This window comes from Octopus bimaculoides, chromosome 9 (assembly GCF_046866305.1).
Source record: "Octopus bimaculoides isolate indiv1 chromosome 9, ASM4686630v1, whole genome shotgun sequence".
Classification (NCBI taxonomy): Eukaryota; Metazoa; Mollusca; class Cephalopoda; order Octopoda; family Octopodidae; genus Octopus; species Octopus bimaculoides.
In genome coordinates this window covers 76,556,932-76,574,328 of record NC_142936.1, presented here as the reverse complement: position 1 = coordinate 76,574,328, position 17,397 = coordinate 76,556,932, and the positions used below count along the sequence as shown (strand labels likewise).

Sequence of the window (17,397 nt, the reverse complement as noted above, 5' to 3'; positions counted from 1 at the left end):
CCGAAGAAGTATCAATTATTGTAGTGATGTTTCATGTCGGGTATTTGTCGAGATTGTTTGAGGAATCATTGAAATATCAGCGTTTGAGAAATCGATGTATTTTCGTATTTCAAGAGACATACGTTGAAAATTTCGGCAGACAATCTTTGTTAAGAGAAATGACAAAGAAATGAGTAAACCGACGAAAGAGTTTAAAATGCAAAATAGTAGAGAAAATTCGTCAATCTTCGTAAACGTATAAAGGAATGCGAACATCCATGTTAAACCCATGATGAAGCTTAATTTTACGTAAATAAAGAACACCTTTTTGTTTTGCTTTGATAAATATTTTGAAGAACATTTGCTGGTCAGATACAACTCTCTAATAGTGAAGCTGTACGCTATAATATTAATGCATAAAATAATGATAACAGGAATTGCCAAGAACCAAAGCAAACTGTTCACGTTTGTAATCCAGCAAATACCAATTCCATATTCTGGAGAAAGTTTATGATTTCCAGGTGTGTACTCAAATATTAGTGACACAATAACTATGACAAGTGGACAGATCCAAGCATATATAGAATACAGTACAAGTCTTTTGGTATCATTTTCTGAACTCCGAAGTTGTGTAAGTCTTGAGAAAGTGTGCCAGGCATCAAATGACATGACGTTCATCCAAAAGAAAGTCGCTAGAAAGGAATAATGCATTGCAACAGCTAAAGACTTACACAACACTGTAGATGTAGTGACTTTTGTTGAGATAAGAAAGAGAAGATCAGCTACAAACAGTGCTGATGAAAGACTAATGAATAATTTACCTGGTAAGGTACGGAGATCAGGTATACAGAGATAAACTAGAATAGTAACTGCTAGAGCAGGAACAGAGATTGCTAGTCCCACTAATGTGATATAGCTCTCAATTTCGGAATATTTTGATATTTCATTGTTATCATTCTTTACACAGATACTTAAACCATCTTCATCAACACTGAATTCTGATTGATTGAGCCAACGTTGGGTAGTATTTAAATAGAGAAGGCCATCACTAGTGATATGATATTCGGAGTCCTTTAATCTAGTCGCTGTACAATTTAAGATAGGGTGATAAAAATTCGTGCGACAACGCATTGTGTTTTTATCGTAATTGGTGTATTTTGGACAAAATGGCAATTTCGTTTCAATTACAGTACCGCCTTTCAGTTCTTTAATGATTAAATATTTGGTATTATAATCAAAAATGATAGTTAACGGACTGAGTTTTGAATTGGGATCCAAAGAATTATTGCAACATTTGATGTTGAGTTTAATATATTTCATTGACAATGTACACTTTATCTTAGTAATGTTATGTATATATTCAGAAATCTGACAGTGATGTTCTAATGTTTCATTTAATATATGACGCGAGCATTTACGAACACTGGGTATGCAAGGGACTAGATAAAGTTTTAAATTATCAGGAGGAGCGTGCCATTTGTCACATTTACCATTTTCAATCATATTCATTATATTGACAGGGTTTATATTTTCTGTATTTTTGCAGTCATAAACTATCTCCCATAATATATATTTTTCCGAGTGGCACAGAGCACAATATCGGTTCCTATAAAGTCTTTTAGTTGTTTCACCGAACACAGGAATATTGCCTAGATTATTGTTGTTTGAAGGATATTCACATCCGGTCACATGACTTATATCACTGTGATTTGATGGACAGCGATCAAAGATATAATATGCTTCGTTCTGAACAAGGCTGCAACTATAATATATTGATGGCTCAAAATATTTGGACTCATCAGTTTTCTGTTGATTTTCATTACAGCAGCATCTATTATATATATGACAGTGTTGTGCAAGAGAGCAAGATTCACAATCCGTCGTACTTAAACATTTTCGGACAGAATTTGATGTTAGAATGATATTATTCATAAATATAGTGATAAGAAATAAAATAGAAAAGTAATATTTTAAGACGATTTCCATTCGGAACTGAAAATGTTGAAACAGCAAGCTTGAAGAAATCCAGGATATATACTGATATCAATTCGTTGATGAATTTTACTAGAATGGTATAATATGAATAAGTCAAAATTGAAAATGCCTCCGATGTATTTATGTCTTTGAATAGTTTTCGTAGTTATACCTGCAATAGAAAAAATAAAGATATTTTACTAATAGTATTCAATAATCAAACGATGCAAGGAAATGCTTATAACAATTCGTTTCCTACTATATGTAATTGATGTGTTGTGAAGAAAATGGTTTCATGACGACAGACCACGGTTTGAGAATGTATTTGTCAGGCAAGTTAATGAATTCTATTCCGAGCGAGATGTATGGTGAGAGTGATGGAAAAACATCCGAAAAGTTATAGGAATTCAGTATTATCCAATTGTGGAAATATTTATTAGTCCTTGAGAAAAAAATCAAAATACTGAAGTCGGTTTTAAAATCTTTGACTCCTAGATATAATCGTAAAAAGTACTGCCGGAGAAGATGAGAAGCTGAGATTGGTGAAATTGCATAGCCAGAGGAAACACTGTTGGAATTTCTAATATTAAAGCCCGTTGAAGGTTATGAGAAACGTCATCACAATTTCTATTTTATTATAAATCTTAACGTTTATGTATATCATTGTCTCATTATCATAAACGTAAAGAAGTCTGATATACAATGCATTAAGTGGTGTGACGTTAGAGACTTTTACAATATAGTTTAAAGAATGCAGCGGTACTATAAGCTGTATATTGTGGTAGAATGTCTGTTGTTAGAATATCTCCGAAGAAGTATCAATTATTGTAGTGATGTTTCATGTCGGGTATTTGTCGAGATTGCTTGAGGAATCATTGAAATATCAGCGTTTGAGAAATCGATGTATTTTCGTATTTCAAGAGACATACGTTGAAAATTTCGGCAGACAATCCTTGTTAAGAGAAATGACAAAGAAATGAGTAAACCGACGAAAGAGTTTAAGATGCAAAATAGTAGAGAAAATTCGTCAATCTTCGTAAACGTATAAAGGAATGCGAACATCCATGTTAAACCCATGATGAAGCTTAATTTTACGTAAATAAAGAACACCTTTTTGTTTTGCTTTGATAAATATTTTGAAGAACATTTGCTGGTCAGATACAACTCTCTAATAGTGAAGCTGTACGCTATAATATTAATGCATAAAATAATGATAACAGGAATTGCCAAGAACCAAAGCAAACTGTTCACGTTTGTAATCCAGCAAATACCAATTCCATATTCTGGAGAAAGTTTATGATTTCCAGGTGTGTACTCAAATATTAGTGACACAATAACTATGACAAGTGGACAGATCCAAGCATATATAGAATACAGTACAAGTCTTTTGGTATCATTTTCTGAACTCCGAAGTTGTGTAAGTCTTGAGAAAGTGTGCCAGGCATCAAATGACATGACGTTCATCCAAAAGAAAGTCGCTAGAAAGGAATAATGCATTGCAACAGCTAAAGACTTACACAACACTGTAGATGTAGTGACTTTTGTTGAGATAAGAAAGAGAAGATCAGCTACAAACAGTGCTGATGAAAGACTAATGAATAATTTACCTGGTAAGGTACGGAGATCAGGTATACAGAGATAGACTATAATAGTGATTGCTAAAGCTGGAACAGAGATTGCTAGTCCCACTAATGTGATATAGCTCTCAATTTCGGAATATTTTGATATTTCATTGTTATCATTCTTTACACAGATACTTAAACCATCTTCATCAATACTGAATTCTGATTGATTGAGCCAACGTTGGGTAGTATTTAAATAGAGAAGACCATCACCAGTGATATGATATTCGGAGTCCTTTAATCTAGTCGCTGTACAATTTAAGATAGGGTGATAAAAATTCGTGCGACAACGCATTGTGTTTTTATCGTAATTGGTATATTTTGGACAAAATGGCAATTTCGTTTCAATTATAGTACCGCCTTTCAGTTCTTTAATGATTAAATATTTGGCATTATAATCAAAAATGATAGTTAACGAATGCCGTATTTTAGCGGTACCTCCAGAAGCATTGCAACATTTGATGTTGAGTTTAATATATTTCATTGACAATGTACACTTTATCTTAGTAATGTTATGCATATATTCAAAAAGCTGACAGTGATGTTCTAATGCTTCATTTAATATACGATGCGAACATTTAGGAACACTGGGTATGCAAGGGACTAGATAAGGTCTTAAATTATCAGGAGGAGCGTACCGTTTGTCACATTTACCATTTTCGATCACATTCATTATATTGACAGGGTTTATATTTACTGTATCAACGCAGTCATAAACTGTCTCCCATAATATATATTTTTGCGAGTGGCACAGAGCACAATATCGGTTCCTATAAAGTCTTTTAGTTGTTTCACCGAACACAGGAATATTGCCTAGATTATTGTTGTTTGAAGGATATTCACATCCGGTCACATGACTTATATCACTGTGATTTGATGGACAGCGATCAAAGATATAATATGCTTCGTTCTGAACAAGGCTGCAACTATAATATATTGATGGCTCAAAATATTTGGACTCATCAGTTTTCTGTTGATTTTCATTACAGCAGCATCTATTATATATATGACAGTGTTGTGCAAGAGAGCAAGATTCACAATCCGTCGTACTTAAACATTTTCGGACAGAATTTGATGTTAGAATGATATTATTCATAAATATAGTGATAAGAAATAAAATAGAAAAGTAATATTTTAAGACGATTTCCATTCGGAACTGAAAATGTTGAAACAGCAAGCTTGAAGAAATCCAGGATATATACTGATATCAATTCGTTGATGAATTTTACTAGAATGGTATAATATGAATAAGTCAAAATTGAAAATGCCTCCGATGTATTTATGTCTTTGAATAGTTTTCGTAGTTATACCTGCAATAGAAAAAATAAAGATATTTTACTAATAGTATTCAATAATCAAACGATGCAAGGAAATGCTTATAACAATTCGTTTCCTACTATATGTAATTGATGTGTTGTGAAAAAAATGGTTTCATGACGACAGACCACGGTTTGAGAATGTATTTGTCAGGCAAGTTAATGAATTCTATTCCGAGCGAGATGTATGGTGAGAGTGATGGAAAAACATCCGAAAAGTTATAGGAATTCAGTATTATCCAATTGTGGAAATATTTATTAGTCCTTGAGAAAAAAATCAAAATACTGAAGTCGGTTTTAAAATCTTTGACTCCTAGATATAATCGTAAAAAGTACTGCCGGAGAAGATGAGAAGCTGAGATTGGTGAAATTGCATAGCCAGAGGAAACACTGTTGGAATTTCTAATATTAAAGCCCGTTGAAGGTTATGAGAAACGTCATCACAATTTCTATTTTATTATAAATCTTAACGTTTATGTATATCATTGTCTCATTATCATAAACGTAAAGAAGTCTGATATACAATGCATTAAGTGGTGTGACGTTAGAGACTTTTACAATATAGTTTAAAGAATGCAGCGGTACTATAAGCTGTATATTGTGGTAGAATGTCTGTTGTTAGAATATCTCCGAAGAAGTATCAATTATTGTAGTGATGTTTCATGTCGGGTATTTGTCGAGATTGCTTGAGGAATCATTGAAATATCAGCGTTTGAGAAATCGATGTATTTTCGTATTTCAAGAGACATACGTTGAAAATTTCGGCAGACAATCCTTGTTAAGAGAAATGACAAAGAAATGAGTAAACCGACGAAAGAGTTTAAGATGCAAAATAGTAGAGAAAATTCGTCAATCTTCGTAAACGTATAAAGGAATGCGAACATCCATGTTAAACCCATGATGAAGCTTAATTTTACGTAAATAAAGAACACCTTTTTGTTTTGCTTTGATAAATATTTTGAAGAACATTTGCTGGTCAGATACAACTCTCTAATAGTGAAGCTGTACGCTATAATATTCAGACATAAAATAATGATTACAGGGATTGCCAAGAACCAAAGCAAACTGTTCACGTTTGTAATCCAGCAAATACCAATTCCATATTCTGGAGAAAGTTTATGATTTCCAGGTGTGTACTCAAATATTAGTGACACAATTACTATTACAAGTGGACAGATCCAAGCATATATAGAATACAGTACAAGTCTTTTGGTATCATTTTCTGAACTCCGAAGTTGTGTAAGTCTTGAGAAAGTGTGCCAGGCATCAAATGACATGACGTTCATCCAAAAGAAAGTCGCTAGAAAGGAATAATGCATTGCAACAGCTAAAAACTTACACAACACTGTAGATGTAGTGACTTTTGTTGAGATAAGAAAGAGAAGATCAGCTACAAACAGTGCTGATGAAAGACTAATGAATAATTTACCTGGTAAGGTACGGAGATCAGGTATACAGAGATAGACTATAATAGTGATTGCTAAAGCTGGAACAGAGATTGCTAGTCCCACTAATGTGATATAGCTCTCAATTTCGGAATATTTTGATATTTCATTGTTATCATTCTTTACACAGATACTTAAACCATCTTCATCAATACTGAATTCTGATTGATTGAGCCAACGTTGGGTAGTATTTAAATAGAGAAGACCATCACCAGTGATATGATATTCGGAGTCCTTTAATCTCGTCGCTGTACAATTTAAGATAGGGTGATAAAAATTCGTGCGACAACGCATTGTGTTTTTATCGTAATTGGTATATTTTGGACAAAATGGCAATTTCGTTTCAATTATAGTACCGCCTTTCAGTTCTTTAATGATTAAATATTTGGCATTATAATCAAAAATGATAGTTAACGAATGCCGTATTTTAGCGGTACCTCCAGAAGCATTGCAACATTTGATGTTGAGTTTAATATATTTCATTGACAATGTACACTTTATCTTAGTAATGTTATGCATATATTCAAAAAGCTGACAGTGATGTTCTAATGCTTCATTTAATATACGACGCGAACATTTAGGAACACTGGGTATGCAAGGGACTAGATAAGGTCTTAAATTATCAGGAGGAGCGTACCGTTTGTCACATTTACCATTTTCGATCACATTCATTATATTGACAGGGTTTATATTTACTGTATCAACGCAGTCATAAACTGTCTCCCATAATATATATTTTTGCGAGTGGCACAGAGCACAATATCGGTTCCTATAAAGTCTTTTAGTTGTTTCACCGAACACAGGAGTGTTGCCTAGATTATCGTTGTTTGAAGTATATTCACATCCGGTCACATGACTTATATCACTGTGATTTGATGGACAGCGATCAAAGATATAATATGCTTCGTTCTGAACAAGGCTGCAACTATAATATATTGATGGATCGAAATATTTGGACTCATCAGTTTTCTGTTGATTTTCATTACAGCAGCATCTATCATACATATGACAGTGTTGTCCAAGAGAGCAAAATTCACAGTCCGTCGTACGTAAGCAGTTTAGTAGGGAATTTGATGTTAGAATGATGTTATTCATAAATATAGTGATAAGAAATAAAATAGAAAAGTAATATTTTAAGACGATTTCCATTCGGAACTGAAAATGTTGAAGCAACAAACTTGAAGAAATCCAGGATATATACTGATATCAATTCGTTGATGAATTTTACTAGAATGGCGTAATATGAATAGGTCAAAATTGAAAATGCCTCCAATGTATTTATGTTTTTGAATATAAGCAAACAAGAATGAGCTATAGCTTAAGAGTAAGTTGTTTTGTGTTATATAGTTTTCGTAGTTATACCTGCAATAGAAGAAATAAAGATATTTTACTAATAATATTCAATAATCAAACGATGCAAGGAATTGCTTATAACAATTTGATAATATTATTTCTTTATATTTTGAACTCGTATTATTTTGTCATATTTTTACTTGTTTTAGCCATCGGAGTGCAACTTTATTGGGACACGGCAGTGAAGGTTTTAATGGAACAAATCGAACACAGTAATGTTTCTATATTTGGTACTTTTCCTATCGGCATCTTACTAATGAAACTCTAAGTTGCGAAGACGAAAACAAACTAACAGCAAATGTGAAACTGAGTTGGGACACATACAAACACAGACACCTGCAGCCACTCCACACTCCCATATGGCGTAATTTAGGAAATCTTTTTATAACAGGACATTATATGTTTGTATTGACGTAATATCTGGTCATCCCATAAATAATACGATTTTTAAAATATTTCTTTTATTTTTCAGAATTAAGATAAACAAAGTTCTTTTTCAATCTAAAATATACTCTCTTTCATTTTCTACAATGGTATTTCAACCATCTTGTCAATTTGCAAGACCCCTCTTCCAAAATTTACTTGTGTATGCCGAAAAATACTCATGTACTTTCCTGACCTCGTCTACAGAATTCATATTTTTCAGTCCAATTGATTTTGAAGAGTGTGAAATAAATGATAATCAGATGGGGGCAATGTCCAGTGAATATAGTGGGTGGGGCATCGTTTCTCATTCAAACTGTTCCAGCCTGTGGAATTTCGTTCTCGCTGTATGTGGCCGAGCATTATCCTGATAGAAGAGCACCTTCCATCTTGAAACCAAAGATGGTCATTTTTCTTCTAGCACTGATTTGAATGACTGGTTAAATGACCAAATCCAAGCTTCTCTGCTAGTTTTTCAACAGTTACGATGGGATTTTGTTCCACCAGGTTTGCAGAACTCCGTCGTCGAGCTCTACAGATGTTCTAGGACAAGGCTCGTCTTCTAGTCTGTAGTTTCCGGCTCGGAATTTCTGGAACCACTGTTGACAAGGTTTATTCTTATTGTCTGATCCCCAAATACTGCATTAATATTCCTCGCACTTACCGTTGCGTTGTTGCCTTTATTGAACTCATAAAGCAAAATATGCCGAATATGCTCCTTTGTCACTTCCATTATAGCTTCGAAGAAATAACTGTTAAAATCGAACTGCACTCTTCAAAACATGCACTAAGAATAAGGACAAAGTAAAATTACTACTTGGTTTTATAGCAAGTTGATGCAGGTAGTTCATCCTGTTCACCTACGAATAATTCGCATTATTTATGGGATTACCCAGTATAATCTGATTGGTAATGTGACGCATTTTGCAATGTCACCAGTACACAAAATATTACTGGACTTTTATTGTATCAAGTCGTGTATTGAAAGAAGTAATTTAATATGAATAATACATCATATATCATTTCAATAAATATAATCAGTTATGGAATATAAGATGAGATGTGAGCAGTCGTGTCATATACATGCTGTTTCTCTATATATTACAAATAACACGATCTTGAGGGTCATATTTGGAAGGCTATAATCTGCAACACTAGAAAATTTGGAAGCATAAAATTTCCATGTGAGCCAAATTTGTTTTCTACGGTGTTTATGATAGAAATGAAAATGTATTGCTTACCGCGTATACACGAAATATTTTAGAGAGAACAAATAGTTAATGTGAATGTTGAAATGTGTTTTGTAAATATGTAGTTGGAAAACATCGTAGTTGAATATATAACACAAGAGCAATTGAAACAACTGATACCGGAACAAAGACATAGAGACCCTCTCAGACATAGAGAAACATCTCTTGCTTTCTTTTATTTCCTTCTTCATAAATTTACCTCGAAAAAGACTTTTGGAAAAATGTTGGATATTTCATTAGGTACGGCAAGTTTACTGTGCTCGCTCTGTCAATATTTTCTACATAACAAAAATCTTGGCGAATCAGACCACCTCCAATCTCATTGGATTCTACTATAAGTATGTGATGTGAAGAGAATGGTTTCATGAAGACAGACCAAATTTAGGCAAATAAGTGAATTCTTTTCCAATCGAGATCTATGGAGAGTGATCAAAGACGCATATATTCGGAATTCGAAAAGCATTTGAAATGTTATAGGAATTCAGTGTTATCCAATTATTGAAACATTTATTAGCCTTTAAAAGAAACTCAAAATACTGAAGTCGGTTAAAAGCTTGTTGACAATAAATAAAACCACAAAATGTCCCCTGGAGTAGATAAGAAGCTGAGATTGATGGAACTGTGTTTCAGTTCTTAATATGAAAGCCCGTTGAAGGATATCAGTGACGCCCTCACAGTCTGCATTTTATTATAATTCTTAACGTTTATATCATTATCATAAATGTAAAGTAGTCTGATACAAAATGCAGCAAGTGTTGTGACGTTACAGGCCTTACAGTGTAGTTTATAGAACGCAGCGTTACTAAAGGTTGTGTACTGTGGTAGAATATCTGTTGTCTAGAATATTTCTGGAAAAATTTCTATTATTTTAGTGACGTATCATGTTGGGTATAGGTCGACATTGTTTCATTAATTGTCGAAACATCAGCATTTGAGGAATTGACAAATTTTCGTATTTTAAGAAACATATGTAGAAAACTGCGGCAGACGATCCTTGTTAAGAGAAATGACAAAGAAATGAGTAAACCGACGAAAGAGTTTAAGATGCAAAATAGTAGAGAAAATTCGTCAATCTTCGTAAACGTATAAAGGAATCCGAGCATCCACGTTAAACCCATGATGAAGCTTAATTTTATGTAAATAAGGAACACCTTTTTGTTTCGTTTTGATAAATATTTCGAAGAAAGTTTGCTGACCAAATACAACTCTCTAATAGTGATGCTATACGCTATAATATTCAGACATAAAATAATGATTACAGGGATTGCGAAGAACCAAAGCAAACTGTTCACGTTTGTAATCCAGCAAATACCAATTCCATATTCTGGAGAAAGTCCATGATTTCCAGGTGTGTACTCAAATATCAGTGACACTGATACTATTACAAGTGGACAGATCCAAGCATATAAGGAATATAATACAAGTCTTTTGGTATCCTTTTCTGAACTCCGAAGTTGTGTAATCCGTGAGAAAGTGTGCCAGGCATCAAATGACATGACATTCGTCCAGAAGAAAGTCGCTAAAAACGCATAATGCATTACAACAGCTAAAGACTTACACAGCACTGTAGATGTAGTGACTTTTGTTGAGATAAGAAAGAGAAGATCAGCTACAAACAGTGCTGATGAAAGACTAATGAGTAATTTACCTGGTAAGGTACGGAGATCAGGTATACAGAGATAAACTAGAATAGTAACTGCTAGAGCAGGAACAGAGATTGCTAGTCCCACTAATGTGATATAGCTCTCAATTTCGGAATATTTTGATATTTCATTGTTATCATTCTTTACACAGATACTTAAACCATCTTCATCAACACTGAATTCTGATTGATTGAGCCAACGTTGGGTAGTATTTAAATAGAGAAGGCCATCACTAGTGATATGATATTCGGAGTCCTTTAATCTCGTCGCTGTACAATTTAAGATAGGGTGATAAAAATTCGTGCGACAACGCATTGTGTTTTTATCGTAATTGGTGTATTTTGGACAAAATGGCAATTTCGCATTAGTTTCAGTACCGTCTTTTTCAGCTTTAATAATTAAATATTTGATATTATAATTAAAAATTATAGTTAATGGAAATCTCTTTTGACTCGGTGCTGTACTGGTTGATACACTGCAACATAAGATGTCTCGATCAGTATAATCATTAGACGATGTACATTGTGGCTTTTCGAAAGTTGGACATTGATATTTAAATGTTTTATTTAATATATGAGGCGAGCATTTATTAACACTGGGTATGCAAGGAACCAGATAAGGTTTTAAATCATCCGGAGGAGCTTTGCGTTTGTTACATTTACCATTTTCAATCATATTCATTAAATTGGCACGATTTATATTTACTGTTTTAACGCAGTCATAAACAATATTCCATAATATATATTTCTCCGTGTGACACAAAGCACAATATCGGTTCCTGTAGAGTCTTTTAGTTGTTTCACCGAACACAAGAATATTGTCTAGACTATCATTGTTTTTCGGATATTCACATCTGGTCACATGACTTATATCACTGTAATTTGATGGACAGCGGTCAAAGATATAATATCTTTTTGTCTGAACAAGGCTACAATTATAATATATTGATGGATCGAAATATTTGGACTCCACAGTTTTCTGTTGATCTTCATTACAACAGCATCTTTTGTATACATGACAGTGTTTTTCAAATGAGCAAAATTCACAATCCGTAGTATTGAAACATTTTAAGGTAGAACTTGAAGTTAGAATGGCGTGATTCATAAGGATAAGAAATAAAATAGAAAAGTAATGTTTTAAGATAATTTCCATTTGAAACTGAATATGTTGAAGCAGCAAGATTGAAGAAATTCAAGAGATATATTTGATATCTATTTGTTGATGAATTTTACTGCAATGTAGTAATATGAATAGGTCAAAATTGAAAATGCTTTCAATATATTGAAGACATAATAAATCAGTTTTAAGTATTTGAATGTAACCAAAATTCGGAACATAGAACAACGGTATGTTGACTTTGTATATGTATATATGCACTAGCTTTTGTAGTTGTACCTGCAATAGAAGAAATGAAGATATTTTACCCTCAGTAATTAGTAATGAATTTGCTTAAGCAAATGTGTATTACAATTCGGTGACTGTAATCTTTTTTTTAAAGACATTTCATTAGCGTTTTTAAATTCATTTACTTGCATCAATCATTGCAATTCTGTCACACTGGCGTACACCCTTAAACGGTTTTCTCTGTCTGTAACTAGTTATATTGTTATTTTTTGACGAGTCGCCAATTTGTATGTAAACAAATCAACACAAGTTGTGAAATCGTGGAGGAGCATTCACATACGCACGCACGCACACACACACACACTCACACACACATACACACATGCATATATACAGTATACATCTTGTGCTTTCACACAGTTTCCTCTTACCAATTTCAATCACAAAGCAATCTTTGACCTGAAATCACAATGGGAGACGCTTGCCCGGCACTGGACCATGATCTTTATGGATTCAAAGCGAATGTCTTAATCTGCACAGCCGATTCTGCGCATGTGGTAAAGGAAAACGAGTTTAAGTTATGATTTTATAAATGAGAATGACAGCTCAACGAACGTATCTCTGTCTGATTGTGTGGTTTAACAATTTAGAGGTAAATGTGGTGTATAGTCGATCTTATCCAGTCTACCTCGCATCATTCGATGGGATAGAAAGCCAATTCAGCGCAATGATATTTCTCAATTCCTTACTTTGCACAAAGTAAGGAATTGAGAAATATCATTACAGATCAAAATATAACTCTCAGTAAGAGACAACCTAAAAACTTGAAAAAACTATTAACAAAGGCAAGGTTTGACCTCAGCAACAAAAATCAAACATTCACTGTATCCAAATGCAATGATAGCCGATGCGGCACATGCCGATCAATCCATACCGGCCCATATATGAACACAAAAACAGGGAAAATATTCACCAATGCGAACATGAACTGCAAAAGTAGAAATCTAATCTACTGCATCAAATGCCCTAATTGTGAAGAATTGTACGTTGTCCAGACAGGTAATGCACTATCGGAACGCTCACGGGTACATCGACAACAGATTAAAAACCCAGAAGTCCGCCAAATACCACTGAGTAACCATCTAGCAACATGTGGTCATCAAACTTTTATTATATTTCCATTCCATAAACTTTATAACCGGAATGAAATTGAAAGAAAATGCAAAGAAAAGGACTTTATTAAGAAATTCAAACCCACTCTTAACAAACAATGATTAAATCCATCTTACTTGGGGTTTAAAAATCTTATCCCTGTAACCAAAACACAAAAAATCTCTCAGATATCATCATTTCTATAAATAGATTTGGCATCAGTTCAAAGAACAGCCAAACACCTACTGGGGTTTAAAAATCTTATCCCTACAACCCACACAAAACAAGAAATTAAAATATCATCATTTCTAAAAATAGATTTAACATCAATTCTAAAAATAGCCAAACACCTACTGCTGCCGTCCAAAGGAATTGGTATAAAAGACAGAAAACCAGCCAACTTTTTACAGTCTGTTAAAGTCTGTCATACCGGCCATGACGAAGGGAAATAGCCCTGAAACTCGAGTCGCCTTTATATATATATATTTATATTTATATATTTATATATTTGATCCTTTATATTGAACACTCAATATTTCATCTACATTCAATACTTTCTTTCATGGTGCCATCCATTTTTATGTTATTTTATTTTATATTGTATATTGTATATCATATTATATATTGTATATTCCATATTCTATACCCCACATTAGTTCTGCAGGAATATAAATAAAACATAAAAAACAGACAGTGTTGGAACTCTTTTAAGCAAAAAAATATATTCCTCTATACACAATCATACAAAAACCCCCCACCTTTTTTGTATTTATTTTTACTCGCATATATATATATATATATATATATATATATATATATATATATATATATATATACATATATGTATATAGAGTAGATTATATAAGGAGAATGCTTTTGATATAGCAATGGGGTCATCTGACTCTGCACAGGTAACAGACCTAATCGGAATATATATCCTTTCATTAATCCAGTCTTTCTTTCCAGAAGTAACAGGGGTCTATATAGGGATGGCGCCTTATTTTGTCTGGACAGAAGTAGTAAAGTACTACTACAAAGGCATAGAAACACTTTGTTTAGATTAAAAATAACTAGGACGAAACATTACTATGGGAAAGGATTATCGTAGAATAAATTTTTTTGACTCTACCTTCTGTCTTGATACTAGATTATTTGAACCATTTCATAAGCCAAATGATCATATTAAATACATAAATGTAACATCCAACTATCCTTCCTCAGTAATACTGGGATTAGCTAAGAGTATTTCTACAAGAATTTCTAGATTATCCGCTAACAATAACATTTTCGAATCACATGCAACTTATTATAATGCTGCTTTAGCTAAGGCTGGGTACTGTGAAAAAATTCAATATATAGAAAAAGCAGACATACACAACACTAGTAATTTCTCGAATAGTAATACACATTTTACATCATCATAACATCACGGTTTGAGAACTCAGATAGAGAATACAGGCCAGGAAGAATTGGTCAAGACAATAAACTACCAACGATAACTCATAGACACACGCGACATAATAATCCAACTGCTTGTAACACTGTAAACTGTTTCAATCTTGTACAACACACTCGATCAAATAAGCCTAACGATAGATATAGGCATCAGGATGTCCTCTGATTCAACCCGATTTTATAGTAATGTTGTCGCATATGAGTTGTGTGAAAGGGTGTGTTTGTCTTCTTATTGCCTGGTTAATCTCAGTTGATTTAAGGGTTTTGAATGCCTTCAGCACTGTTGACGTCTATACTCTGTGTTAGGTAGGGCACACGGGTTTCTTTAGATGTTAGAAGTGTTCTTGGGAACAACCAGTTCTTTAGTGCTTATGGGAGGCTGGAACAACCGATTAAATTAATGGCGATTAAATAAACAAAATAGAAAAAAGCGATTTGGAAAGACATACGAAGAAGTAAACCCGTTCAATGGACCTAGGTAGCAGATACGTGATATGTCAACAAATACACAGTTCAGCCTTTGGCCTACAGGACAGTCGGGTGTAACTCAGTTTCAAATAGATGTGTGAAGCTTTTTAGCGGCACTATGCTGTAAATATTCGAAGAGAGGGGCGACAGAGAGGGTAGTGGATATTAGTGTCTGCCTCGATGGTCTGGCGCAACACTCGGCGTAAGATGCGTAGTGCTGCAAAATGTTGATAACAATGGCTGAAATATGACAGGCAGCAAAGGATTATACGAGGCGCAGGTGGCCTGCTTTGTGTGGTATGCCCTTTGAACTTTGGGCATATACGATATTTTAGTGATATCATTTCTGAGGAAGGGCTTGAAAAAAGAATATGTAAATAACAATGTCTGGCCCGTAATTCTGCTGAACATAAAGTTTAAGACTTTGTCCGTGCAGATAGTAAAACGTTTGGCGTTTGTCGTCAACAGTTTGGTCAGAAAAGCGCTGATGTGCACTGTCCCAACCAGGTCTGTCAACGACAACCTCTAACAACATGCGATACATCATAGAAAGAATAGGTAGTAAAGCTGACTTTGGTAGGGTCCAACCTTTTGATAGGATCGAACATCACTATTTGACCGCTGCTTTCAAGGTAGATAGTTATGGTTGCATCGTTACCATGCACAGCGGCATCCGTTCGGTTCGTCAAAACATACAGCCACTTATCGAAACCGTGTCTTGAATCGCACTTGGCCCCTCAACAGTGTCCTCCCTCATCTTTATCGTGTCCTGAAACTCGAGCTACTACTGCGGAAGCTTCAAGTGTTGAGGAGCATCCTGTTCGATCAAGAATGTTATAAATCTGTATCCATATATGCAGACAACGTCAAACGAATGATGTCCCTCACGACAGAAATAGGGGCAGTCGGCAGTATTCTGAAGGAATATAAAACTTTGAAAGAAGCAAAGATTAACTCAGAAATAGGTTCAACACCTGGAGAAACAAATCCATGATGTCGGACCCTGTTCTAGTCCTTTCTCAGCAGCCCCACTACACTTCTTTTCACAAGATTAGGAATTATCCAAATCTATTGCTTGCCACAGTAGACATCTGCCGAGTGGGTTCCGAATAAATGTAATATATGAAGATAAAGCTCGTAGGACAGACCATCCACCCTCCGCAACTTTTTGTGCAGCTACCATCACTTCCTGAATTTCATCGGCTGTTATCAGCCTATCGCAGAATTCTGGATTTCTCGCTGAGAGCCGTGGGAGGTTGTCGAGGTAGTCGGTAAAGTCCATTCCATCTCCAACCAGCCAACCACCCCAAACTGTTGAGCGAGATACTGCACCCATCTGCTTCGAATCGTGTAGTACAAAGCCTTTCTGATTCGTCAAAAACCGAATTCTGAAATTGTTAGTTGAAGACTTATATAACAAAATTTCAACCATTAACAACTTTTTGAACATAGAAACAGACGAGCAAACTTATGGGCGACTCAAAACGACGTCTTGCTGACACCAAGAAAAGGTATCATAATAATAATAATAATAATAATAATAATAATAATAATAATAATGATAATAATAATAATGAAAATAATAAGAAGGATAATAATAATAATAATAATAATAATAATAATAATAATAATAATAATAATAATAATAATAATAATAATAATAACGGAAAAACAGTCAGCCACCTTCTATATATGGATGACCTAAAATTATATGCTAAAAACGACAGAGAGCTAGAAACATTACTACAGACAGTACACGGCTTTACCAAGGAAATAGATATGAAATTCGGATTAGAAAAATGTGCCAAAGCAACCCTGAAAAGAGGAAAATTAGTTAAAAGTAGCAATATAACACTAGATAAAGCCAATGAAATAAGAGAACTAGACGAAAGCCAACCATACAAGTATTTAGGAGTCAATGAACTAGATAGGATACAACATACACAAATGAAAGAAAAAATAAAGAAAGAGTA

The 17,397-nt window shown here is 34.1% G+C and overlaps 4 protein-coding genes across 4 annotated transcripts in view; all 4 read right to left on the bottom strand.

The window, feature by feature from the left end:
- Window positions 1-3: 3 nt before the first annotated feature.
- On the bottom strand, window positions 4-1,911 carry LOC149134219 (uncharacterized). The gene has a single exon (XM_089358207.1). It carries the CDS (start codon window positions 1,909-1,911, stop codon window positions 16-18), a length of 1,896 nt encoding a protein of 631 aa, XP_089214333.1. The 3' UTR covers window positions 4-15.
- Window positions 1,912-1,949: 38 nt separating this feature from the next.
- Window positions 1,950-4,671, bottom strand: LOC149134218 (uncharacterized). Its single transcript, XM_089358206.1, has 2 exons — window positions 2,883-4,671; window positions 1,950-2,125 (listed from the first exon to the last, which is right to left on the bottom strand). The coding sequence occupies exons 1-2, from the start codon at window positions 4,669-4,671 to the stop codon at window positions 1,950-1,952; spliced, it is 1,965 nt and encodes a 654-aa protein (XP_089214332.1).
- Window positions 4,672-4,709: 38 nt separating this feature from the next.
- Window positions 4,710-7,341, bottom strand: LOC149134217 (uncharacterized). The gene is made up of 2 exons (XM_089358205.1): window positions 5,643-7,341; window positions 4,710-4,885 (listed from the first exon to the last, which is right to left on the bottom strand). The coding sequence occupies exons 1-2, from the start codon at window positions 7,339-7,341 to the stop codon at window positions 4,710-4,712; spliced, it is 1,875 nt and encodes a 624-aa protein (XP_089214331.1).
- A 128-nt stretch (window positions 7,342-7,469) lies between these two features.
- LOC128248762 (uncharacterized) overlaps window positions 7,470-17,397 on the bottom strand; it is a 24,727-nt gene continuing 14,799 nt past the window's right edge. Inside the window, exons 3-5 of the mRNA XM_089358204.1 lie at window positions 16,573-16,812; window positions 10,239-11,933; window positions 7,470-7,698 (exon numbers count right to left, since the gene is read on the bottom strand). Coding sequence (XP_089214330.1) covers window positions 7,470-7,698; window positions 10,239-11,933; window positions 16,573-16,812 — 2,164 coding nt within the window. The remainder of the gene's footprint in view (window positions 7,699-10,238; window positions 11,934-16,572; window positions 16,813-17,397) is intronic.

Bases quoted from the DNA above. Each gene is read 5' to 3' on its own strand.
- LOC149134219 (XM_089358207.1), bottom strand. From the start codon at position 1,911: ATGAATAATATCATTCTAACATCAAATTCTGTCCGAAAATGTTTAAGT.
- LOC149134218 (XM_089358206.1), bottom strand. From the start codon at position 4,671: ATGAATAATATCATTCTAACATCAAATTCTGTCCGAAAATGTTTAAGT. The intron at 2,126-2,882 runs GTATGTCTCTTG...TTTCTATTGCAG, and splicing joins TGTCTGCCGAAATTTTCAAC to GTATAACTACGAAAACTATT.
- LOC149134217 (XM_089358205.1), bottom strand. From the start codon at position 7,341: ATGTATGATAGATGCTGCTGTAATGAAAATCAACAGAAAACTGATGAG. The intron at 4,886-5,642 runs GTATGTCTCTTG...TTTCTATTGCAG, and splicing joins TGTCTGCCGAAATTTTCAAC to GTATAACTACGAAAACTATT.